Consider the following 27,286-nt stretch of genomic DNA (forward strand, 5'->3'; position numbering starts at 1 on the left):
GAAGAATAATCTAACTGTATCTATTTCTGGAACATATCCTTATTTTCAATTGAAGCCTCAAGAATCTCTCACCTTGAACATAAATATTTACATGCCTAATATACCCACTACCTGACACATGGTCTAACCTCTTTTATAATCTGGTTGAAATCTCCCTAGCACAGCATATGAAGCTTAGCAACTAGGTGTATGTTACTTAGTATATTAACAATAAATGTATTCCTCTAGCCGTAAGGACAACCAGAAGCCCTACCTCCTTTTAGCGCTACCATGTTATATAAAAGCCAGATTCCAGGATGTGGACGTTTCCACTAAGACCTACCAGAATGCTTGCTAAATCTGGCAGACAGATTATTTTGAGAGCGCTATGAAGTTGAAGGAAGTTATTTTAGACAAATTCTTTAGTCTAAACATTCAGTTTAAGTCTCATCCCATCACAAGTTAAAGACTTCTCTTATGCCTGGGAGGTCCCTGAACCACCAACATTCCTCCTGGACAATTTGGGATCTGAATGGAATTATCTTCAAATGGAGAGGACTAATAAATAACATAGCTAACGGATAAGTAGAGTTTCAAGAATGTCCCAGTATACTGCTTTTCAGGACAACACTGTGTCTGGCATGATTGGAAGAGTCTAAGGATTTTTGAGGTCCAAAACCTTGCTTAAATACTTGTAGACCTTCATGTACTTGTACAGATGGATTAACTGGTGATGTGATAAAAAAGAAAAAGAAAAAAAGTGACATGTAGAATCAGATTTCACATTAGAAAACACACAGAGTTGCATTACAAGCAGAAAAATCTGGGGTGATTCTGTACTATGCCTCAGATTGCCTTTGCTGATTCTGGTCTTCTTTGTTGACCTCTGCATGACTTGGACTGTCCTGAAAACTTAATTGCAGCACAACCTAAAGAATTTACAGCACTCTGTGCCGTGATGCTGCCTGTGAGTTGCACCTCCAGGCCTGCTGCTGACGTGGTCCTGTGAAGTCATCCTTGCAAGATTCTGGCTGGCTGGCTGGCCCTCACACTTCCTTGGCTGTCAGTATCTTTCCCTGGGTTTCAGTCTTCAGGGACTTTTTTACTGCTCTAGCATTCTCATCTCACAGAAACACAGGGGAGAAGGTCAGAGGATAACTTTCTAGATGAAATATAATTCATATGTTTTCTACATATATACATGTAAGTGTATGTGTGAATACATACAAAATACATATAAGTATAAAATATCCAGATTACAGTATCTGTTCACAGTACAGGTGAAAACAAACACATGATACATACAACACAGACCTACGAATAAGAGTCTTCAAGCTGTTTTATTTCAAATAAACAAGCATAGGATACAAGCATAGATACCACGTCCCCACACAAGACAATTTACATAGCGTCAGACTTGGTGGTACTTCTTTTATCAGTGCATTTTCCATCCTGTGCCATTAAAGCTGATTTTTTAATTTTCTCATTCTTCTGGAGAACAAACACAGGTCCTAGGGTTCCTAATTCAAAACCCTTTCCCACATGTGCCACCTGCACAATGTATGCTGCCTCTGACAGTATCCAGCCCTGGCTAGGGATGGCTGGGGAGGCACATACAAACAGGCTGTGATGAGGGTGATCTATCTTGGAAATACATTCCCACATTCACATGTTGTTCACAAAGTTGTCTTTTCTTACACATTACTGTTGGTTTGGATCCCATCAGAGCAGATGTTGACCTGGGTTTATTTTTCTCCAATCTCTAATGTTTATCAGTGCTAATTTCCACCTTAGCCTGACCCAGACAATGGTGTGTCAGTACTAAGTTTTGATACCTCATCATTTGCACCTAAATCCTGCTTTATTTAATTTAAACAGGACAAGTCTCAGTACAGAGCTGTTCACTGGAGGAACAATGAACACCTTCCCCTTTATAGGAATAACTGCCTCACACTTTTCATGAAGAAATATATACTTCTGCCCTCAGAGATCCCTACCTGTAATGATCTATTATTTGACAATGGCTTCCTTTTGTTGTGTTTAGTGCAGTATCTTATCAAACTTTTTTTTTTTTTTTTTTAATAGGTAAATGCCTGGGATGCTCTGAGTGGCAGACAAATAGTGCAACAGCACAGGAAGCAAACAGAGCTCACCAGCTCTGACTTGAGTGCTTCCTCGTAGCTTCTTTCCAGTACACTGATGAGAGAGGTGGTTTGTAGCACCTGAAAAAAACGTGTTCATAACCAATACATTGGACTGGAAAAAAAGAAAAAAAAATTCATCAGGGGAATGCATAATGTTCTTAGATCTGCTTCACATATTTTAAACCCCAAAATTACCAGATGAAGCCAGGAGAGGGCAATGAGCACACAGAATATCATTGGTAGCTAGAAAGGCCCGAGTTCCTGAATGGTATATTTTCCTCTTTTTAATGAAGGGGTCTTTTAACGAAGGAGCTATTTGCTCCATCGTTGGCTCTGAAAAAAAATGCATTTCTGAGGTTAAGTATTATTACTCACACAATAAGTTTAAGGATCTTTCAAAGCTAAGCAAAGGTTTCCACACCAATTCTGCTAAAATAAAAAAACAATTCAGAACTGCTGCCGATAGTTTCCTCTTGGGCTAAATGGAAGAATGTGTTTAACTGGACAAATTCCCAGAATTAATGCCACAGAAATTTGCATTAAAAAAAAAAAAATAAAAAAAAAAATCAGCATTTAGAAGTGGAAAAACCATTGCAAAGATCTGTTCTAAGAAATTGCTTTCACAACAGTCGTGCTATGAATGCACTTGGAGTTGCTTCTTTCCCAAAGCATATTATTTTTAAGAGGTTTATTTAGTGCATTTTGGTCTCTTTCAGAATGTTTAACTTTTGTTGAACTCTGGGAAAAAATTGCTCTGTTCATTAACAAAACGAAGACAGCTTTTGTTAGGCTTTCCCAGAAAGAAAGCTCACTGTTATATGTGTTGCTGTTAGGTCCAGTGCAGACATAAACAACAATAAATTGTCCTACTGGATTGAAGCATATAATTTTCTTAGCTTTTTTTTTTTTTTTTTTTAACAGGAAACTCCCTTTAAAAAGACAGGGTAAATTCTAACTTCAAAGATACTGTAATACAAAGGAAAAAAAAAAAAAGAAAAAAAAAAGGAAAAAAGAAAAAAAAATTGCATTGGCTGAAATAAAAATAACCTTTTCCAAAAGCAAATGAATAAGGTACATCATTATTCACAGGTGTAAACAAGTGCAGAGGTTTAGACTGGAGCTTTTTATAGCTGAACTGGAAATACATTCCTTCAAAAAATTCTTCAGAAGCTTGAGTCCTGATTTTTTTTTCTATTTTTCAATCTTAATAGTCTAGGTGGCATGTGTTGGATTCTGTTTTTGACCTAAAGGTATTGGTTTAACATTTTATAGCATAATATTTAAAGTCCTGAGGAATTCAGAATACTTTCAGTATCCACAGGAGCAAACAAACACATATTGCCTGCATACCTAATAGTCTAGTGGTTTACCATAGTGAGAAACTGCCCACCACATTTTATGGTTTAACCTCAGTGCTTAGTTTTTTATGGGTTCAAATGAGTTGAGTTTATTTTTCTCAAGGATATCACTATCTCACATTTGACATATGCACTCTTTTCCCTGCATGGGCCATATTTCCCAAATAATGTATCTTAAAAAGCTGTATAGTTATGAAAACATGACTTCATATGGTATAAATAACAACACATCTATTTTCTGTCACAGAAATATACTGGACTGTCTTATGTTCTTAAACAAAACAACATTTTTGTTTATAAATATATTATTGTTGTAATAAGGGTGCTGCCACAGGGAGGAAGGTACAGGTAAAGGCAAATTAATTGTAATTGCATTTTAAAACCTGAAGGGAGAAAAGATGCTCTCCAGACACTGTATATCCACCAGTGATTCACAGCAGGATTGTTTTATTTGCAGCCTTCTCAGAAGAAACAAGCCTAAGGAAAGATTTGATCACATGGAGGTGCACCGGCAAGTCTGGAGTGCATGGGACTCGCTGAGTGTGGAGAGACAGACTGAGGCAGGACTGGCTGGAATGGAAATTTCCATAATGGAAATTTGTCCTTTGTTTCTGGCCACAGTTTGATATCTCTTAACCCCTAAGAAAGTAATCTGGTCTGCTTCTGCAGATACAGGATATGGTTTCCCTGAGGTATTTTAAGCTTGGGCAGAAATTGCAAATTGCGATGTAGGACTGAGTGTGTAGAGCTCTGTGTTCCTTGGTACCGGGCTTTTTTTTGAGCAGTTCTTCTACCCGGCGTGCCCTCTCACTGGAATGTAGACCTTAGATCAGTAAAACAGCACAAATTTTTTTTAGAAAGTGCAACTCCACTGCTATGATAATTCAAGCTGAGAACATAACATTTTGACTGGTTAAGAAAACTGATTTGTTTTCAAGCTGTGTAATATTCTTTCTGATCGTAGTGTTTAGAAATCAAAAACAGTTAATGTAAGGGAAGACTTCGCAATTTGTCCTAACTGACTGACTTGTTGGATGGCCTAATGAGAAGATGGGGTGAGGCTCTCCTCAGATGCTTGGGTATCAGCACTTGCTAGTCTCGGAAATGATTCCAGGCAGTAAGTGTCTCTCTGCTTGCCCCCACAGCTGACACCCACCAGTGGCTTTCGCAGTCCAGCAGCACTCCACTGGTTGGAATGAGGAATGCAGAGTTAAGGAAATACTCTTCCTGCATACCACATGCCACATCCAACACTGCTCCTTTACAGCAACATACTGAACTCGTATTCACACTTGTGTTAGCAGGTGCTTTCTTGCTGTGGATGCTGTCTTGAGGATGAGTACCTCAGAAGAGGTGTTCAATTCAGATTATAAATAAGGCACAACTTTGTTTTGTTTTGAAGTGAAGGGGAAAAAAAAAAACCTATTGCATCAGCTGACTTTGGGATGTGGTGTGCTCTCTATCATTTGAAATCTTTAATCCAAAACTGTCTTTCTAAAAAAGATACCTTAGCTCAGCTACTAATTATGATCTTTATGCAGAAATTACTGGGTAAAATTCTATGGCCTGTGTTATACAGAAGATTAGACTACATAGGTCCTTTTTGGCTTTAAAATTTTGCGAATCCAAATTCCAGTCCAAATTCTAACACATGTAATCTTCCCTATAGCTTTCCCCAGAGGTTTCTATAAAAGCATATTCCATTTACTGCCTGTCCAGCACTGCTCAGTAACACTGTTTCAACAGAGTTGACATGCTCTTCCTTCTTGGTGTGCTAAAAACAGTGATAGAGGAGTTTACTGTAATGTGCCTTTGAATCTTCCATGATGTAATGCATACTGCTTGTTAACACTTACTCTTTGGGAAATAGTAAACCTTTAGGACAGCACAGTAAAGATGTAAAGGTGCGTGGTAGCTTAAGACCTTTCCCTTGTTAATTAGCTCAGGCATTTTATATTGTGCTCTGCTCCTGCTTGCCAACATGTTACAATTTAAAATTTAATAACCTAAAGTTTTACAACAGTGGAGTGGTGTTGAAAATCATTAAAATTTTAATGCAGATTAAAATGCAAAGCCAGAGCTACAATTAAAAATGTGGCGAAGATAGTATCTAGAGGAAGTTATATTCTTTAAAAAAACACATCACAGGACATATGTTAAATGCTCTACTGTCAAGTGCAAAGTCCAACCTTAGTATAACTCAGCTAATATCCATGACATCCACTACAAATGAGTGCTGTCCATAAAACTTTAAAGAGGAATCCAGACACACTGAATTCCCTGCATGCCTGTAGGGGAAACACCTGCTTCTGGAACCAGACATTCGGTAAGTTTCATCATCCTCAGCAGCATCCTTCCTCCTTACACATGCCAAAATTAAGGCTCTCTTTTCTTACGGGGTCATTTCTGTTAATATGATTCCTCAGGAAGCCCTGCGAGAGTTCCAAACAGGCTTTGCTCTTTATTCCTCATTAGGACCAAGATGGTAAGGTAATGCCACCACATCAAGACCTTCTTATTCCCTACTGATTTTCTGGCCTCCTCCATGAAGCTTGGTTCCAGTGGAGCAGTCACAATGACCTTCCACTAGGGAAAGCAGAACATCTAGGGTCTGTCATGCCTCACTACAATCCTATCTGATCACAGTACTAGAAGGTGTAATTTGGTGTACTTGGGTTGGTGATACACCCCATTCCGCAGAACAGCTAACCCCTGTTAGGATCCCCACAGAAAAGCATGGACAATGACAGAAATATAAAATGTTCTAAAGCTGAGGACTGTATGTATTTTTTTTTTCGTGGTCTATGTATTTGTAGAGATCCAACGGTTTGGCTTTGTTCAAGCTATGCATGGACATGTTACTTGTGTTTAGATATAACATAGTATGTAGATAGATACATGTGGGAACTTTTGTTAAACAAGAACAGGTTAAGAATTTAAATAGCACAGTGAAACTAGACTAAAAGAAAACCTGCCGTGGGTTCTCCTGTAGATTTACCAGGGAAGACAAGTAAGGGGTTTAACTGTTCCCATATGTCCCCATCTCATGTCCTCGTCCTTCTCCCAAGCCACCAAATAGACAACTCATACAAACCCAGTCACTCTGTTTAACCACAGCTTTTCCCTAGTGCCTCTGAAAGTAGGGAGAAGTCAGTGCTGCACAGGAGTCAAGGCTGTTTGTCGTGGCCTCTCCCTCATCCCATCTCCTACCCCCTTGTAGACCCTCATGGCCGCATCACCCCATTCCCTGACCAGATGTGGACACAGCCCAGACGTGTCACAGGGGACAACACAAGTCAGCTGGAGAGTTGGGGAAGAGGATCCATTCACACAAACAAAAGTAGCAGCCACCTTTGCCACTAGAGTATTCAACTGAAATTGGCACAAATGAGTGTATAAATTTCTGAAAATGTATCTATTTCCACAGACATTTCTGTTTGGTTATATGACATCACACGCTGGGATAATTTTGAATACTTCTAATTGACACACACGCAGTGCAGTTTCAACCAGTTACTGTGTTAGGCTTCAAATCAGATAAATAAACCCAACAAAACCAACCTGTCATACCACCATGACAATTTCTGTGCTGATCTCTAATTAGTACCTGCTTGAGTCTGTTTGCTTTGAAGAGAAAACAGTATTTACCACCAACTTTTGCATCAACTCATTAAAGCTGAACAAGAACTACATAAAGTATATCTCCATGATCTTGAGGTCTCTTCCAACCTAGACAATTCTGTGATTCCGTGTGATTCTTTTCAACTACTATTAATTGGTAAATATCACAGTTACAGCTCTTATATACCTTCTACATCTTTTTACAAACATTCCTTTCAATCTAACTGCATGACATAATGTTTTATTTCAAATAATTTCTTCAATGATCTAAGCAATGAAAAGACCTAAGGTAAAATGTGATAATTACCTGTGGATGAAAATAGGATTTAGATCAGGAATGTGTTTCCAAAAGGATCCACTATGCTGCTACAGAGCAGAATAGTGAAAGAGTTCATAATATTGGTATGTGAGACAAAATATTATGATGAAAATTAGACCAAAGGGAAAACCACCATGGGTGTTTTATTTGAGTCAGAATTGCTGAGTGTCAACTTTGCTCAATAATACACACAGCTGCGTGAGGGCTTTCACATGTTCTAAATGTCGCATCTGTTCAACGCAGCATTCTGTATTCAGTGCTGCTATTCATATTGCAGCAGTGGCCAAAAGTAACAGTCAGACTCAGTGCCCTACTGTGAGTATCACTGAGCCTACACATAGGATGCCGTGGTCCCTGCCTGGACAGCTTACAATCTGGCTAGAGGAAGGATACAACAATTGGAAAAAACAAGGGAATAGTAAGGAGGAAAGCTAATGGGACCACGATCATGCACGTGGGTAGGACAAGAGTATGAACAACAAGTAACTCCTCAATAGGTTTAGTGTTCTCTTCATCTTATGAGGAAAGTAAATAAATAGTCAGCTCTTCCCAAGACTCATTCAGTTAGACACTGTTTGTTTCAATCTTCCTAGAATAGTTATAGCTAGTTAAGACTAGAGAAAGAAATGCTCAGCAACCAAGAAATGCTTGCCAGTCCAGACCATCAGTTTAGGCAAACTGGGACATCTCTTCTGTTGTTTGTAAGCTGACCTGTTCCAGAAGTGGAAATGCACACACTTTGCAATACATCTGTTTACTTAACCCTCTCAGAAACTTCTTTTATGAAGATGTACAGAAAAACCATCCTACACATTCAAAATAGAACTAATATGTCTGATAACTTCAAACATTTGCTTGCCCATAAATACCAAGCTAGGAGCCAAGACTGGGTTGAAAATGTGAAGTTATTTTTGATGCATCTTGCCCCACATAAGACACATTTACATTTTGACAGTACCATCAGATACAGCAAAAGGCTGCTGGAGGCATCCAGTAGAGATTAATTGCTGGTAGACGACCGAACTACACTGTTATTTTACATGAACTTGGCTACTGTAATGCAACTCAGAACCTGCATCTCTGTCAGAAGACTCTTTGTTGGGTAAGTCTTTGAGGCCTACCTGAAGTAGGTTTACATGTTCCATACCAATTGTTTCTATTCTTCCGTCATTTCTATTTGAATACATACTGCAAACTGTTTTTTTCTAGTATCCTTGATACCTCTAGGACCATTATATCTAATGCAAAGGTAACGTTCTCTTTGATGCCATGATGGTATATTGTAGTTATGTACTGGATACAAATTCCTTAGTGAAGACAAAGTATCAGACAATTCACACCCTCGTTACAAAGATACTGGAATTCCTGTGTCAGTTCTTCATTATTGTCATTGTGCTACTACTTCATATGCATTCTTGTTTGCATTATGAATGCCATTATAGATTGCTATTTTGATTGAGACTCTATATGCACCTTCTTGGGGTAGAGACAGCTCTTTTCTGACACGAGTTATGAAAATCCACCTTACAAGCTGAAGGTGGGCTCTTCTCTAAACTTTTTTGAGCAGATACTGAAGTCCTACAGAAAAAATTACCTGTCTCTTCAACATCCACGCTAATTCAGGGATGATTAGGAAGACAAAGGTGCTATACACTAGGCAGAAAAGAACTGTCAGAATACAGAACAGTTAGGAATTATTTCTACTTGCAGACCAAGCAAGTTAGTTATTATAATGAACTAGATACAACAAATCTGTAACTCCTTTGTGCTATTTTTACAAAATTAGATTTGTTTTAGATATATCACTGCCACACTGTCTAAATATTTTTGATGAGATGAACAGTAATATAATGTTCCAAAATTTCTGTAGGCAAGTTCTTCTTTCATATTATGTTGGATTTCACAAGGACTTTGCCCCAGTGAAGAGGAAAGAAAAATATCTGATTTGAGACGTCATCCATTCCTCTCCCTTCATACACAATGTTCTTAATCTCAGAACAGTCTGGTGAATGCATTAATGTGAAATTAATTGTTTACTCAACTCTCCCTTAGCTTGGACTTACTAGCTCTTTTTTTTTTTTCGTTGTTCTTTTTTAATTTCTTTTGTGCAAAATGTCCACATACGAAAGGCAAGACTCATTCTGGAGCTGGGCCACAAAGCAGACATGATGTGTATAGAATGATGTGTGATGCGTTTAGCCAGACATTTGTTTTTCTGAATTTACTTAAGCTTTTAAGGTTTGTCATGATGTCCTCTTCTCAGGATTGAAGAGCTTCAATAAAAGAAGGCAGTTGTTGAGGACTTGCTCTGCTTGTGAAGACAATCCAGGACTGAACTTCCTAACAACAACAAGAAAAAATACTGTTTACACATGCAGTGTTCAAATCTACTTCATTAACCTTGATAAATGAATCTAATGTGTACCTACCATATGCTCTAATGCACAGGTAATAGTCTCTTTGCTCTAAACATCCTGGATTACTATTCCTTTCTGCATGCCATCAGATAATTTACTGAAATTGAAATGAACATACCCAGTTATATTTTCGACGGTAAATTTTGCCTACTATTGCAATGAATACTTCAAAGACAATAATTAGGGAAACTTTCATCACAGATGCAGACATATATGAAAGGAAATAACTTCATTGGATTTTCAATTATCTGTCTGAATTTGCATTAGTTGTCATTTATTTATTTCACTTTTTTAGAAATCTCACTTGTTATTAAAATATTTGTGAGACTCCTTAGTAGGGAAATAGAAAACAATAATCAGAGATGAAATACACTACAGATTCACAGCAGAAAGTTTTAAAATTTGTTTAATTTTTACCACGCTCTTTTTATATTCAGGTTCAGGTAAGAAGCCATGTAACTAGATGTTGTGAAACCATTCATATTCAGGTCTACCGACACACTGATGGTCTAAACTTTAAAAATACTGCTATTCAAACTTCACTGCAAATCCCTAATTTGACAAAGTCCACAGATGTCAGAAGGCTTTTGTCTTCAAGCTCTCATACCAGAATAAACCAATACTTGCCTCATCTCTGGTAATTGCTTTTCTTATCAGTGCTATCTGATCCTGCAGAAATTTACAAGTGTGTTTAATTTTATTCACCAGAGTATGTGCAGTTCAGCAGGTCTACCCACAGCATGTAAAACCAAGTAACTAAGCTAGCTTTGTATAATAAAATATTAGATAGTGGCCAGGTGATGTTTTGGCTGCTAATGTTGAATTCAAGAGATCACTGACTAATTAAATTTTAAATGATTTATTTGTTCAACAAATCGATAGGTTCACCAACATAAGAAAAATCTATGCATTCCCTTACAAATTCAGAGCAGAAAAATATATAAGAGTTTCCTTTGGCATTTCACTTTGGTGAAGCTGCTTGATGAGAGACTTCAAAATCAGACCTACAAACAGTAGCTAAATTTAACTAGTAAATTAGCTTTTGTAAAAACAAATTTTTATAGAGTCTTGTCCAAAACCTACTGACATCAGAAAAAGCCTATGATCCTGGTCTCTAATTAAGTTGGTTTCTTAAAAAATAATAGTAATATAAACCCATTACAGACTGCAAATACTTAGTGTCCTTACTGTCTAGTGAAGTCACGTACTGTATAGAATATCTTAACATGTTAATTCAAACTATTAAGGATAATTCATTACAATGAGGAACCTTTTCATCCATTGCACTGACAATGAGTTTTCAAACAAACATATATCAACCTGCTGTAGAGTGGGCTTCAGAAAAATCTACATACAGTGTTCTGCTGTGCAACAAAATTACCCAAATTTGAATACTTGAATGTAAAAACAGTTATGAAAAATACAATCAATAAGATCTGTAAAGCAATAAAAGTGTTAAGAATCTACTTGCAATGCATTGTTTATGCACACAGAAAAATCACAGAAAGTACTTTGCCTACTCAGGCATAACTCACAGATGAGTAAACTAATTTTTTTCTCAAACACAGAAAGCTGAAACCAGCCACGACTCATCAAGCCTATTCTCATAGCGACTCCTCAGCAACCAACCCTTCAATCTCAAACAAATAAATACCAGCTTCAAAGAAATAGAGTTAACACATAGGTAACACAAATTCCAGTCTTTTGTTAAGATTTTATAAAATTGTTTAAATTTCTTTTTTTTTTTTTCATGTATATGCCTGTAAGTAAGATCCCAAATTAACACTAAACCAGACCACAAATTAGTCATCCCATAACAACAGAGTTGATGATGTTCTTAGAAATATCATTAAAGCTAATAAATAATGGAGTTGTTGTAAACTGGCTATACATGCAAAATAACTTCTTGTCCTCTACAGTATCAGAGTGCTTTCAACAACACACTAAATAAGAGTAAAGGCTATCTTAAAGAACCTTAAAATGTCTTTCTTGGGACATGTACTAAGAAATGACAAATTCAAATAGTTTTGATTATTTTTTTTTAAACTATTATTTTATTTTGTTGATTTTTTTTAATTTAATACAGGTTAATTTTTACTGTTTTTGAGATTTACCACTGCTGTTCAGTAGTGCTGGACATATAAGGAGAGCTCCAAATGTTACAAAGGCCATTAAAAACATTTTTCCATTTCTAACCTTTCAGTGAGGAGCACAACAATTTTCCAATTAAATTTAACTATAAAATACCTCCCAATCTCAGGTTTTGAGAAATTAGTGGGATTACACAATAATACCAGCTTCTATTACTGTAATTTTGGGGGAGGGAAAATTCAATATCTAAGTTGATAAAGACTATATATTTCTATGTGTGGCAGAAATCAAAGTTCTGAGTGCGACACACACACAGGCAGCTCAGTCCTTCTAGCCAAAAAAGAAAGAGGTAGATGAATACTCAGGTCGCTAAGAGAACTGCAAACCAGTGTCAAAATTGACCTTTACAAAGAAGCTGTGTTAAACTCACGAGGAAGCTTGATAACAGAGTACTCGCTAATTTTTAGCGCATTTTTACAGCAATCACATTACCTGGCTTGTTTATGAGACTTTCAAGAGATTTTCACCACCTGTCTGTCTGCTCACAGCAGTTGGTGGGCTTTTTGATGGCCTCCACAGACCAAGGTATAGTTAGGCAACCTGTGAGGAAAAGACAGTTGCTGAGCAGCATCTAACAAATGAAGGATGTGATGCTCTAGGGATGCTGCTAGTGCTTTTTGTGAGTTATGAAGCCTAAATTCATGAACAAATAAAAGTTGTTCTGTGGAAAAAATGGCAAACAGTGTGAATGGGTGATAAATGGGCAGGGCAGGCTCAACTATGCTTTCTCCAGTTTAAAAAAAATAATAGTTACTTAATGAGGCAAAGCAAAAACCAAAAACCAAAGACCAAAAATAAACCAAAAAACATATGGCTAGAATCCCACTGTGTGGAAAGATTTTCTAATGTCACACATTGGGAGACAACCTGCTGTTTGTAACACTAGTAAGATTTAGAGGAAGATTAGAAAGACAGAAACCTCATTTCTTTGGTCTTGTATTTTCCCTGTCTTCAACCTTTCCATTTTACTCAGTCTTAGTCACTGATTGTTCCAGGCAAAACTTTAAATGGAGAAGACTATTTTCAAAGCCACAATGGTAATGGTCTGAGGGGACAGACAGTACACAAATATGATGAGTAAGGAGACCCAACTCTGCAGCAGGCTGCCAGGGACAGGGTCTGTTGGGGGCCCTGGTCTGGTGGGTGCTCCTCACCAGCCTGTTGCTGGCTGTCAGGGACAACCAGCACCCACATGGCTCCTGGGGTGCTCCAGGCAAGAAGACTTTGCTCTCTGTGATGAAAATCACCCTGCGCTCCCCAGTGTCCTCCAGACAGGGAGTTTTTACACTTGTCCACTGATATCCCAGGGATCTGGGGCCTTGAGATGATGTGGGTGGATGTTGTGTGTCAGTGCCCAGGGCCTCACACTCTCTTGCAGTACAGCCACAGATATCAGCCACAGTGGTGGGCCTGATGGGACACTGGGGTGACACTGGGCACAGGGCTTGTCAGTGGCCACGGAGACCTGCCAGGTCAGGCCCTGGTGGCACTGATGTTGGGTGCCTCACCCTCGCATGCCCTCACAGCCACAGCACAGTGCCCCATTTTGTAGGACTTGGGTCACAGCCTGCAAACCTCTGGAGGCAACACGCAAACGAACCACCATGGGCCATGGCACAAGCGGAGAGCCTGGAGGTCACCTCAGCACAGCAGCCACGAGAAGCACACCCAGCCCAGCCTGGGGGATCACTGTGTGTGTGCTGGTGGTGGCAGGGAGCACGTCCAAAGCACCGAGCTGCTGGTGTGGGACCAGTGGTGGTGGTGGAGGTGGTGGTAGTGGTGGAGGACACATCCCAGCGCTGAGATGTTGGCGTGGGGCTGACTGATGGTGGTGGTGGTGATGGTGGTGGTGGTGGTGGTGGTGGTGGTGGTGTTAACAGTGGTGGTGGTGATGGTGGCGGCCTCCCCTCCGCCGCTCTGTCTGGCTCTCAGCCGAAGACCCTTGGCAAAGGCAGCGGGGGACCCGGGCCGCAGGGGTCCCGGTGCCGGGGTCCCGGTGCCGCTGCCGGTCCCGGCCGTGCGGGTTTCGCCTCCCGGCGAGCAGCCGCCAGCGCGCTGCTCGTGTGACTCACAGTCAGAAAGGCAGCTCTGGATCCTCGAGGGGCTGCTCGTTTGATGAAAGTTTTCTCCTAATTAACAGCTCGTTAAGCGACTCCGCTACCCAGCCCCGACACGGAGCTCCCCCTCCTTCCCTCTCCACCCGCAGCCGCTGCCCGGCCGGGGCGATGTGCCGGCCGCCCGGCGCATTTTCCAGAACCGTGTTTCACCTCTCGCTAGCGGCCCCTTCCCCCTTCGCCGCCACCCCGTTTCGAGTCTCTCCAGCGCTGATGAGCTAATAGCATTTTTCCTTTGCATACTTTGGCGCTGCCCCACGGCATAACTCTGGCGCGGCCCCGCCGCCTGGCAGCCTACGTGTGTCTGAGCGCGATCGCCCGCCGCGGGCCCGGCCCAGCCCGGCCCGGCTCGGCTGGGCTCAGCACGGCCCGGCCCGGCCCGGCCCGGCCCGTCGGGGCTGGGCTCTGCCCACCGGGGTCCCGCCGCCGCCCAGCCCCGTGCCCCGTCCCCCTCCGGCCTCCCCCGCCCGGTCGGGGGGCGGTGGCGGCGGGGGAGCCGTCCGGGCCGCACGTTTCCAGCCGCATTACGTGAACAAATAGCGGGGGCGCAGCCAGCGGGGCTTGTGTAACTTTGCGAGCGTGCCAGCGAGTTTAAAGTCCCTGCTCTCCTCCTCCTCCTTCCCTCGCTGCAGACGCCCGCGCGGGCCGGAGGACGGTGAGAGGCTGGTTGTTTGCTCCGGCTCCCATTCGCACCCCCTCGCCTATAAATACCGCCGAGAAGAGGAGCCGCTCCCGCCGCCTCCCCCGGGCCGGGCTCCCTCCCGACGGCCCGACCTGCCCGATGGCACCGCCCGCCTGCCGCCGCTCCTGAGCGACCGGGTGCCCCCCGCCTTTCTTCCTCATCCTCCTCATCCTCCTCCTCATCCTCCTCCTCCTCCTCGGCGGCCCGGCCCGGCCGGAGCCCCCTCCCCCGGCACCGGGGCGCCCCTCGCCCCGCTCTCGCCCTCCGTGCTCAGCTGCCTGCCCCCGCCGCCAAGATGCATTTCTCCCGGCCGGGGCTCCTGCTCGCCCAGCTCCACGCCTGCATCTACTGGAGCTGCCTCCGGCCCGCCGGCTGCCAGCAGCAGCAGCAGCACCAGCAGCAGCAGCACCAGCAGCCGCCGCCGCGCCGCCCCGCCGCCGCCCCGCCGCCCCCCGCCGCCTGGAGGCAGCGGATCCAGTGGGAGAACAACGGGCAGGTGTACAGCCTGCTCAGCCTCGGCTCCCAGTACCAGCCCCCGCGGCGCCGGCAGGCGGCCGAGCCGGCGGGCAGCCCCATCCTGCTGCTCCGCAACAACGCCTCGCAGCCGCGGGGCAGCGCCGACCGCCCGACGGCCGCCGGGCACCCGCAGCCCGACGGCGGCAGCCGCGGCTCCGGCGCTCGCCACTGGTTCCAGGCCGGCTACCAGCCGCCCGCCGCCCGCCGCCCCGGCCCCGGCCCCGGCCCCGGCCCCGGGGCTGCCACCCCCGGCGGCGCCCGCAGCCCCTCGGCGGGGCCGTCGCGGCCCAGCGCCCCCAGCAGCCCCGCCGGAGGGCCCGGGGCCGGCGGCTTGCTCCCCCCCGGCGGCCCGCGGGGCGGCAGGGAGGATGTGATGGTGGGCGACGACCCGTACAACCCCTACAAGTACACGGACGATAACCCCTACTACAACTACTACGACACCTACGAGAGGCCCCGCCAGGGCAGCAGGTACAGGCCCGGCTACGGCACCGGCTACTTCCAGTACGGTAAGAGCCCCCCCCGCTCCTCCTCTCCCTCTGTCTTACTCATTTTTCCCCCTCTTCCCCCTCTCCCAGTCTCTTTTGCCCCTCTTTTTTACGAGGAAGGGTCTGGACGCACGGGAGAGCGCGTAACGGGGGGCAGGCGACGTCTCCTTGAGGATGGGGATGGGGGCCAAGTGTGTGCAGACATGTCCTGGGTTGATCTTGCTGTTCTGTGGTTGGTTTGATGAACTGCAGGTCTCCCTGACTTAGTCCCGGATCCCTATTACATCCAGGCGTCCACGTACGTCCAGAGGATGTCCATGTATAACTTGAGATGTGCTGCCGAGGAGAACTGCCTGGCAAGGTAGGCATGGTTCGTGCCCTGGGTTTCATGGTGGTGCTGCTGCAGCTGTGGACTGGTGGGGAGTGGGAGACGGGAGGCCAGAGGGCCTGGGGACGTGCAGACCCCTCTGCAGCCCTTTTCTGAGCATGTGGCAGATGGCAGGGTTGTGCATGTAGCAGAACAGCACGACCCCATTAGAAGGAGAAGCCAAAGACACTTCGAAGAAACTCCACTTTTTTTTTTTTTTTTTTTTTTTTTGAGTGATGCTGCACGTTTCTATTGCCAGGCTCATTTGAACGTCGCTGAGTTTTGCAAAATGGAGGCACTGAAAAATCCACTTGGACCTGGTGATTTTCATCAGCCTCTTCTAATCCTGCCAAATTGTATTCTACTCCACTTGTAAAAACCTATTCCTAGCCAGCACAAGTTACTGTTAAAATTGAAACATGCTAATTGTTTCTGGACATATGTATTGCAGTGCATCTTAAAACTAAAATCGCCCTGAGAAGTGTTTCCAAGCCTTGCAACAGTCTGAAATAGCAGCTTTGCTGACCAAGTTAGGTCCTGTACACTTGGCAATGAGGGACTTTTCCTGTTTTGTTTGGAACAAAATCACCGTGGCTGGTTTTAACCATTTTAACTGGTTTGATATCTTATCGTGCAAAACACATTTATTATTTACCAGCATCATTAATTGATGTCAGACTCTTTCTGTGGTCGTGCTCTTTCTTCATTTGCTGAAAAAAGAAAACATGGTATAAGAACTGGTATTTTTTGTTCTCACTTTACAATGAAGGCAATTCGAAATGTTCTTGCTGACTAGCAAATGATTAAATCATTCAGTATGTAAAAAGCTGTAGATTACGGCGGTGTAAAATAGGATAAGCCTGGGGCATGTGTTCAATAATATTTTTACAACAGAAACAAACATCTGTTACGTGATCTTATATTCACAGTGATTTTTTTTGGTTAACAGTAGTTACTGTGATTGTACTTTTGGTACCAGAGTAATTTTACAGCTAAGCAGTGATCTGCTTAACAGGCAGAGCCAGAGAGTCGATGATCCAGCTCCTCTTTGTGAGATTAGAAGCAGGTCTGAATCTTACTCAGTTCTTCCTCTGATACCAGGCCCTTCTGAAGACACCACGTGGAATTCTTGTGCATCTCTATTGCATGAGCTTTAAGGAGGCTTAAAAGATCAATAATATTCAATCACTTCTGAAACAATATAATGTATTTTTAAAGTGTGCTTGTTTTGCATATACTTATGGCTCTTCTTTTTGCACTGTTACAGTTCAGCTTATCGAGCAGATGTTAGAGACTATGATAACCGAGTGCTCCTGAGGTTCCCTCAAAGAGTGAAAAATCAAGGCACATCGGATTTTCTACCAAGCAGACCCCGTTATTCATGGGAGTGGCACAGCTGTCACCAGTGAGTGAAGTGTTCAGTATGGTACCTTCTAATTATCTCTTTCAGTAACAAATTGTCAATTATAAGGTGACATTTTCTGAAACCAGAGTGGAGTTGGGGGAAAGCTATGGGAAGCTTTAGCATTTTACTCCGTGATTCATTTTATGCTAGTGGTAATCACTTTCAGAGAGCTGTGTGAAAACAAAATGAAGATTGGATATCTATAAAACTCTTGCAAGTATAAATTTGTTACACGCCTCAATTCAGTTTTTGACAGGGAAACTTCTCCTTCAACTATATTCTATTAAGGTTACTATCTAGTTACATATAAGTCGAACCAGTAAATGAAAATAAAACAAAGTAACTGTGGAAATTCTAAAATGCACGTTTACTAAGATGTTCCCTGTCATTGTAACCACTGACCCATACTTCTTGACCTGAACTTCTTGGGCTAGTTTGACAAGGCATGTTCAGATCAATGGGTACTGAGTTGGTACAGACTTGGTACTGAGTTGACTGATCTCCTTATCAACATTCATATCATAGCATGATATTTTAGCAGAGCAGTATGGCTCTTGAATGGCAAAATTGTTGGGAATGTGGCAAGGGAAATTCCCAACATTTTGGGAGCAGGTAACATTGCAAACTTGTACAATTACAGAAAATTCACATGCAGGCTTGGAGGCTTGTTCCTATTTCTGCTATTTCATAGCTGAATCAATTGTAAACTATTAGAAAATTTACCATACTTCCACCTTACTTAAAATATAGTTCTAAGTAATGGGTACTTAATGATGATTTAGTATTGTTCTATTAAAAATACTATGTAATGTGGGCTTAACCTGAATGCCACTTCTGTCAATTGTCTCTAGTTTCAGGGGCTTTAAGCTTAACTGCCTGTAGTCAAACTTGGATGAAAAATTGGTTTCATTAAAACAAATTCTTTCAAAGAAGGACTGATACTACTAGGTTATAAATCTTGTAAGGATCAAAAAACTAAAACCAAATCAAGCCAAACAGAAAAAGCTTCCAGAAATGTTTTAGTTAAACACCCACTGTGAAAAAAATCCAACAAAAACAACAAAGCCCCCACCCTGGCACTTACTAAGTTGATAAGTGGATGATGAAATGGATGGAGAGAAGTTGAAATCTTCATTGGTAGAAAAGCAGTTTCGTACTGTGCTACTGTAGCCCAGATATCACTATCCAGATGCAAAGTGTCTCTGATGTTAATACAGTTCTTGGACAGACCATATACTGTCAACAAAAAAAATCCATTTCTCGTGACCATTCCTATGGCAGTGAAACAAGTCCATTTGGAAATAGACTATAACTGCTAATGCCTTTGGCTAGTCATCATCTGTGAACTGGTTTTAGTGTTCCTGACATGTATGCTTGCTAGACTTCTGTGCTTCTCTCCATTTTAACAGTATGTTTGAATTCTATTTAATTACCTTTTTCATGTAGCTCTTGAGCTGAAAGTGTTCATAAGTAACAGTAGCCAAGTGCTGCACACAAAGTGCAGATAGGTAGTACAAGTTTAGGTTTCCACCTTTAAAGAAAAAGTGGGACTACTAGAATAGTAGGTGTTCAAGTCCACAGAGAGAGATATAACTCACAGTGTATGAAAGCAAGAAAAATACTGTGCCTAGATTGAAAGCATATGCACTTTTGAAATAGAGACCACATTAACTGTAGACTACAAAAATGCTGACATCTCTGTTCAGTTTCCGTTAGTTCTTAATGACCAAGCTAATGAGATCTGTACACCAAAGCTTCCTTCATGCAAATTTGTTTTCACTAATATTATGAATGTGATATGGATTTCCATGGACTGAGGACCATGGAAATGGGAAGGTAAATAGCTGGTTTTTGGGTAACAAGTAGGAAACATCTCTGGAATTTACAGTATGTAAGGTAAGCATTCCTAGCCAAACTCTGCCCAAAGGCAGAGTTATAAGATGTACAACTCAAGTATAAACTATGTAATATTTGCTATTGTTATTCTGATAATAACAGCTCATTCTCTGTAAAATGGTAACTTTTGGAAAAACCGGGCTGTTGTACAGTTTTTCCCCTATCATTTGCTTGAAGAAGTTGGGGTTTTTATACTCATTGAAAATTGGAATAATGAATAGAATACTTAACTGAGTGGCTTATAATAGGAAAGTATACTAACATGTGTGTTATGTGCAATGAAGAAAATGTGGCCAGGTCTTATCTTGATAAGTGAATAGGAATATGTTAAAATTATGCTGACAAAATCTGATCCATCTTTAATAACATATCCATGGTCTCACAGACATTATCACAGCATGGATGAATTCAGTCACTATGACTTGTTGGATGCGAGCTCACACAGAAAAGTTGCTGAAGGACACAAAGCAAGCTTCTGTCTTGAAGATACCTCCTGTGATTACGGGTATTATAGACGATATGCATGTACAGCACACACGCAGGTAAGAGTTGGTTCAGGGACAACCAGAAAGAGTTGGTTCAGGGTTTCTTTCTCCTATCTGATTTATTTTTTGATTGTGTGTCTTTTTCCTATCAGTACAGGCTAAATCTGATGTGCTAACAGGTGTGGAAATTCTGCATCACAGAGGTTGGGACAGCGACTTGAAATATTATAGTTTACCTAGTTGCTGTGAAATGCAGGTGTCACTAAAATGCAGGGATACTCGTTAACTTACACCACTGGTAACTGACCTGTGTTAAAGCACACCACAAATTCTTTCAATTTATAGACAGGACTGGTCTAGCAAGCTAAAGAGAACTGAAGACTGAGTCAGTAAAGTTGTTTGAAGTGTTCATTCCTCCAGGAACTGTTGGGTGATGCCCCTGGCTGTTCCCAGTGTTCATAGGTAGTATCTTCTCTCTTGCAGAGCATGAAGCTGCAAAGTGTTGAATTTCCTTGATACCTGTAGTTACTGGGTGGCAGTCCTGTACAGAAAGTTTACAGCATTGTTTTATGCATATATAGAAGGCCATTAAAGAATCACAGCCATGTGAACGTGTGTATATTAGTCATATACAAGTGTAAAGCAAGATATTAGGGCTATTAAAGAAACAGCCAAAAAACAACAAAAAACAAACAAACAAACAACAACAACAAAAAAGAATGTACCATTCTGATATACCAGTTCATGATAGACTGCTACCTTGACTATTGTGTGGAGTGCTGGTCACTGCCTCTCAAAACTGTTACCATAAACAAGCAAAGCAACCAACCCTAGGAGAACAAGGATGATCAGGAGTGTAGTATGGCTACAACATTAGGATTTCATAGGGCGTGAAAAATATTTTCATATTTGAAAAGCCAGAAATAGTACCAAATCATGAATGATCCTGGATTGGAAGAAGAAATCGTTGATATTCACTGTTTTTCACAGTACAAGAATTTAGGATATCCAAAAGAATTGCCAGGCAACATCTTTAAGACATTGAAGGGTGCTCTTTTGACATAAGAATAAATTGTTCAACTCCTTGCCATAGGATGTTGCAGAGACCAAAAATAATCTATGAGTTCAAAAAAAATCTTTGGCCAAATAATGGAGGCTATTAAACACAATCTGATGGCATTCTGTGTCTCAGATATTGTTAAATGCCTGGTGGAAGGAATTTATCTGGCTAAGGGACATTATGAATCCCATTTCTTTTGTTTTTTCTCCTCAATCATCTGTTGCTGACCACTGTCAGAGACATGACAATGAGCTCAATGGACCTGTGGTTTATCTCAGTGTGGCTATACCGTGAACTTGTATCCCTTACTCTGCAGTTTTTAATCTAGGAGGTAGTTATTTTATCACAGAGAATGACAGCCATGCTTCACTGGCTGACGTGTATGCATCTGAATTTTAAATATAATGAATGATCTACACTACATAAAAGCTTTGAAGAGGTTTTATAAACATCTTTTCTCCTTCTGTAGATGATGACATCTAACTAAGCAACATGCATATTTTACAGCTGGTGTATTTGTGTCAGTAGAATCATGCCTATGTCAGCATTTCCACTGGAAGCCCATATTTCAGGGGTTTGTAATTGGACTGTAAAACTTTCCTCCAGCCTCAGACTTGGCACATACGTGAGAGAGTCTGAGCTGATCACCAGCTGGGTCAAGAGGGAATTCTTGTGGACTTGGATTTTGAGCAATCTGTGTGTTACTAGAATGTATTAGCTTTGCCTAAACCAGTCTACATCGGCCATGATGAAAAACACCACATTTGAACCACTGATACATTCATATATGGAAATTCTTTTTAAAGTTCCTAAACTGCAAAGAAACTTTCAGAAAAGATAGGTCTGGAAGAAAGACTACATTTTAAATTGTATCAGAATTCTTGTGTCTGTGTTTGCCTGAAGAGAAACCCCACCGGGGCACTTCCCTGAAAAACTAAATGTGCAAACAGCCCTCAATTTTCCTTTTCCTGTTTAGAGGTTGCACTTACACAGAGCAAAAAGATATGCTCTTCCTAAGGGTGGTGACAGGTTCCAACACAGGTGATGAAGTTCATACTCAATCACAGAGTCATAGAGTGGTTGAGGTTGGAACGGACCTCTGGAGATCATCTAGTCCAAATCCCCTGCTGAGCAGGATCACCTAGAGGACTTTGCACAGGATGGCATCTAAATGGATTTTGAATATCTCCAGAGAAGGAGACTCCACAACCTCTCTGGGCAACCTGTCCCAGTGCTCTGTCATCCTCACAGTACAGAAATGCCCCCTCATATTCATCTGGAACCTCCTGTGCTTCAGTTTGTGCCCATTGCCTCTCGTTCTGTCACTGGGCACAGCTGAAAAGAGACTGGCTCCATCCTCTCAACACCCTCCCCTCAGATATTTATACACATTGATAAGACCAACAAACCTCAGAATCTCAAAAATCTCAGAAGCTGTTTACTTGAGATTTGCAAATATTTAGGTCCAGTCTTTGGTCAAGTTTGATTTTATTTTTTTCTGTTAAGATTAAGATTTTTAAATATTCAGCTGTAAGGTTTCCTTTGAAACATTGCTGTTGGAAAATGTATTATTTTCTGTGAAGAAGTGTCTTTTGGCAGTGAATAATTCCAACTCATTTTTATTTGGGCAGGAGTGGTAGTTAGGGAAGAATAGGGAGGTAGTGTCAGAATTCTGTCTTGTAAAGGTCCCTTTCATGTTCCAAAGTCTTCCTATCAGTAGCTCAGTGCCTTCTACTAAGGATCCCCTGCTGACTGACCGTTCTTGTACTAAAGTAGTCATACACACCAAAAAAGCACAGCTGGAGGAAAATTAAAACTAGACATGCCTAATCATCACTTCTCAGAGTACTTTTCAAAATTATGGTTTTCTAGATTATTTTAATTAACTTAATTTTTGACTTCAAACTACGGATAAAATCTAGATATTTCACAGTTGTGATATATACTGATAGTATAGGTATTTCTTATGCTATACTAGCAAAATGGTCTCTGTAAAAGTGACATGCTAGAATTATGTGTTCTAGTTCAGGTATTCAAATTAAATGCCAAGAAAAAATAAGCCTTATTCCCTGAGATAATTTTTCATTTTCCTACTGAAATGTTGTGATGGCTAAGTGTACTTCAGTCTCAGTGTTACTAATGTCTGGAATGTTACTGTTCCTAAAAAAAATTTTGACACCTATCTAACTCTTATTTTCAAGGGATTGAGCCCTGGCTGTTACGACACTTACAATGCTGACATAGATTGCCAGTGGATTGATATCACAGATGTGAAACCTGGAAATTACATTCTGAAGGTAAGGGTTTTGGGAAAGGAGAGTTACTTTCCTTCTCTCTTCTCTCTCTCTCTCTTTTTTTTTTTTTTCCTTTTTGCTTTTTAAGAGAAGCAATGTAAAGTTACCAACCCAACAACACTGCTCTTTCTCCTATTAAGGTCAGTGTAAACCCCAGCTACTTGGTACCTGAATCCGATTACTCCAACAATATAGTACGCTGTGATATACGCTATACTGGCCACCATGCATATGCCTCTGGCTGTACAATTTCACCGTAAGTATATTTAACTGTTTTGTGTTCATAGTACTGAAGTTGACAATCAAATTTATGAAGTTTAGAGATGTATTTCCTATTGAAAAAGTCACAGTTCTAATGATACAGGTTTATTTAGTATGTCACTTCACAGCTTTCAGGATCTAGTGTTTTAATTTGAAATTTGGATGAAACTTTTCAAAGGTTTGTCAGGAAGGATGAGTATGGTTACTTTGGTCTTGATAACTTCATATCTTTTGAATCCTGACATGGACTAATTACATTATTTACACAATTTAACACTATTTTTAAAATTATTTAGCTTTGAAAAACAATCATAAGTGAGAATTTCACTTTTGTCATCTTACTATTGGGATATATAGCACTTCAAAATTCTACTATCGCCTGTGCTCTGAGATGCTGCCTCTGGCTCAGGCCTTTATATTTGCACTAAAACCTTTCTGTTCTCATTCAATACCCATTTATAGCACTCGAACAGAACTGTTGAGCAGTTAAATAGCTCAGTTAAATAGTTAAAGCATTTTGCAAAATCCCACACGTATATGTTACTTTAGTGCTGTGGACACAGCAGCTATCTTTCCTGAAACAGCTCTCCCAGACACACAGTGTTGACAGTTTGCCATTAGTTCTTCAAAAGTTTAAACAATGCTACAACTATGCTTGTCATTTCTTTCCTCTGAAAAGGCACACTCACGTTTAAATAATGTTCATATTTGTGGATCTGCCATAGCTTAGTAGTTGCAAAATATACACACAGAAAGCAGTCTTCTGTAACACAGAGATAAGTGGTTCTCAGGATAACATGTTAGCTACTCATACAAAACAATTATGAAGTGGTTTGATTTCATGGCATAAAAAATGATGTGTCAACACTGTATAGAGATTCATGTGAGATTCCAGAGCAGCAAACAAAAAATGAAATAAATGTTCAGTATAGTCCACTGTAACAGCATCGATGAAGCAAACATAATTAATTTAAAGTAAATATTGATAATTTAGCCTGTAAAAGGTTCATTGCTTACTTTGTATTAGGAAGTTGCTGATTAAGTGACACTAAAATGAGAAACATTATTTCACTCCAGCATGGAGATATGTTTATAATTACACTTAGGTCATAAATGCAAGAAGTTAAATAAATGGCTTCAGCATAATCCTTTATTATTAGTGTACAGTGGTAAGACTTGTAGAAAGTAGTGAAAGAGAACAACATGTGTCCTAGAGGTCATGAGGGATTTATTTTTGACAGACCTGTGTAAGGAGCTTTTTAAAATATTTCTCTGTAGCAACAATGACTAGGTGAATGCAGTGAACGCAGCTTCTACTCACTCACATTCAAAGGGAAGAGATGCTTGATTAATTAGCTTAATGTTCTCCCCATCTTTGTAAATGCAAGCAAATAAATATATTCATGCCTATTAGAATCTGACAAAATTTCTTCTGCCCTTTTTGAGCTGCATCTTCATGTTGACAGAAGGATGTGTAGCAGATTTTTTTTGTATTTTTGACCATGTGCTTACCACTGTTACTTTTCTTTTAACAGGTACTGAGAAGGATGCAAGAAAATGGATGAGACAGAGCCAAATGTTTTGAACTGAAGTATCATTATATAAATTTCAATAGGATGTAAACACTATAGAAGCAAAACTACAGAACATACACATATACACCCACACACATCATGTGATTTTGAAGCACATCAGCTGCTTTTCAACAAAATCTGTAACTGGATTTTAAACATTTGAATTGGCATTACTTCTTTAACTATTGAAATGTGTGGAACTGGTGATTCATCTACAGATAAATTTTGAAATTCTAACTCATTAGTAAAATCATGAGCATTTTTTAACTCCTGCAAATTTGGAGTTCAGGTGATAAATAGACTTCAGTCAGAATATTACTGTTGAACGTATTCTAAAAAGTAGCAAAACTTTATGTAAAATAAATTAAATAAAATGCAATAGAAAGTACTAACATCAGCTATCTCAGAAAATACCAGAATGAAAAACAGCTTGAGAGTAATGCTGCAGTAACCATTAAAATAAAACTTGCTAGGACACGTTGATACGAATGAGAAAAGTATGTTCAGTTTTCAAGGGATATTAACATATAGCGAAGAAATACATATCTATCTATCTATCTATCAGTTATACCCCTGCAAGAAAAGTTACGTTTACATTTTTAATACATTAGAAGTTTTACCGTTTTCTTAAGTCAAAAACAGATGGGGTTTTGAAAGAAACCTTTCATCAGTAGAAATGAATTAAAGAACTTATCCACCTTTCTATGCTTTAGAGATTTTTCAAGGTGGGGCTTTTAAAAGACTTCTGCACACATAATGTGGATAAATATGAATACCTGTCAAGAAGAGGGCTCTTAGAGGTGACGAAGAGTCCCTGGTGTAGTCATCTGTGAAAAATAACCAGTTGAACAGGTTAACCATCAAAATAATACAGGCAGTTAACTCAGGTGGCACCATAAAAAGAAGTAGGTCAGAATCTCTAAAAAGGTATTTTTATCGTGAAGAAGCTTACTGCCTGCTTCCCCCTGAAGTACTGTACTTGGCTTTTAAAATTTATATCTCAGTAGTCAAGCAATGAAGTTGAAAATATACTATATAGAGAGGGAGAGCAAAAGTCAATGTATTAAATATCCTACTTTAGGCTGTTCAGGAACCAAATACAACATTTTTAAGGGGAAAAAATTCCAGCCCAAATTAAAGTTTTCACTGAATGTCTTACTGGTGCTGGGTACACTACCCCTCCTCCCATCCCCAAATTATTTTGCTTTTGCAGTGCACCCTGCTGTAAGCTACAGTAGCTGTGATTTTGTTTTTAAACTGTGAAATAACATATCACAAGGGGATCTCATGCTTTTTTTCAGATCATATAAAATGAAGGATCTACTTTTGAAACAAAGTGACCTAGAAGTATTGATTGGTATTGGTTATGTTTAATCAGCAGTTCAAAACATCTAATGAGATGTGAAAGCTAGAAATCAAGTATCTTGATTTCTTGATTTTTTTTAAGTACATGTGCTATTCAGTATAGTTAAAAAGGAAAAATCTGAGGAGATTTTGTTACCAGTATTGAGAATACTTCAGGCAGTATTTGGAAATATTTTTTGAAATAGAACCTTATGAATTAAATTTGGAAGTTTTATCTCAATTATAATATCCTTTAAGGATCAGCTTGTTTTTTACTGCATATATTTATTTCAAGAGTATAAAGTATTTCCACCGTAATCATAACTAGGTTAAAAACTTATCCAACTAATGGGTATACTGAAAAGAGAGTCTAAGAACCAACAACCAAGTGATTACTACCCCAAGTTTGAAGTGTGTCCTGAATACAGTTTAGACTGCAGGTCCCTTTTTGTTTGTTCAGAGATCCATTTTAGCAATCAGTCACCAGTATGGGCAGCGAACAGGAGCAAAATTTGGAAACTAGGTTTATTAGAAAGCCATTTATTACATGTGTCTGCAAAGTGAGGGCCTGATTAAAGCTCAGGCTTCTGAAATCTCAGCTCAAAGAGTTTTTAAGACTAGGGTTTAAGGGATGCAAGTGCATTCACCTTTCTAGAAACTTAGGTTAGAACTGGGGTGAAGGTCCTGATAGCAGCTTGGGCAGTGGACACACAAGCTACTACTGTAATGGAAGCTAAGCTGTGGGCACAGACTGCTTCCTGGTAAGAGGTTGTGTGCTCTTACCTCATTGTGCCTGACACTGAATGTGGGA

General features: G+C 40.7%; 1 protein-coding gene across 1 annotated transcript; it reads left to right on the forward strand.

Moving 5' to 3' along the window:
- Window positions 1–15,036: 15,036 nt before the first annotated feature.
- On the forward strand, window positions 15,037–23,556 carry LOX (lysyl oxidase). The gene is given in 8 exon segments (XM_032205772.1): window positions 15,037–15,503; window positions 15,506–15,587; window positions 15,640–15,810; window positions 16,042–16,150; window positions 17,424–17,561; window positions 19,843–19,999; window positions 23,204–23,299; window positions 23,437–23,556. Coding segments are annotated over 8 exon segments (1,296 nt in total). The 5' UTR covers window positions 15,037–15,080.
- Window positions 23,557–27,286: the final 3,730 nt, after the last annotated feature.

The sequence above is a fragment of the Aythya fuligula genome, chromosome Z (assembly GCF_009819795.1).
Source record: "Aythya fuligula isolate bAytFul2 chromosome Z, bAytFul2.pri, whole genome shotgun sequence".
NCBI lineage: Eukaryota > Metazoa > Chordata > Aves > Anseriformes > Anatidae > Aythya > Aythya fuligula.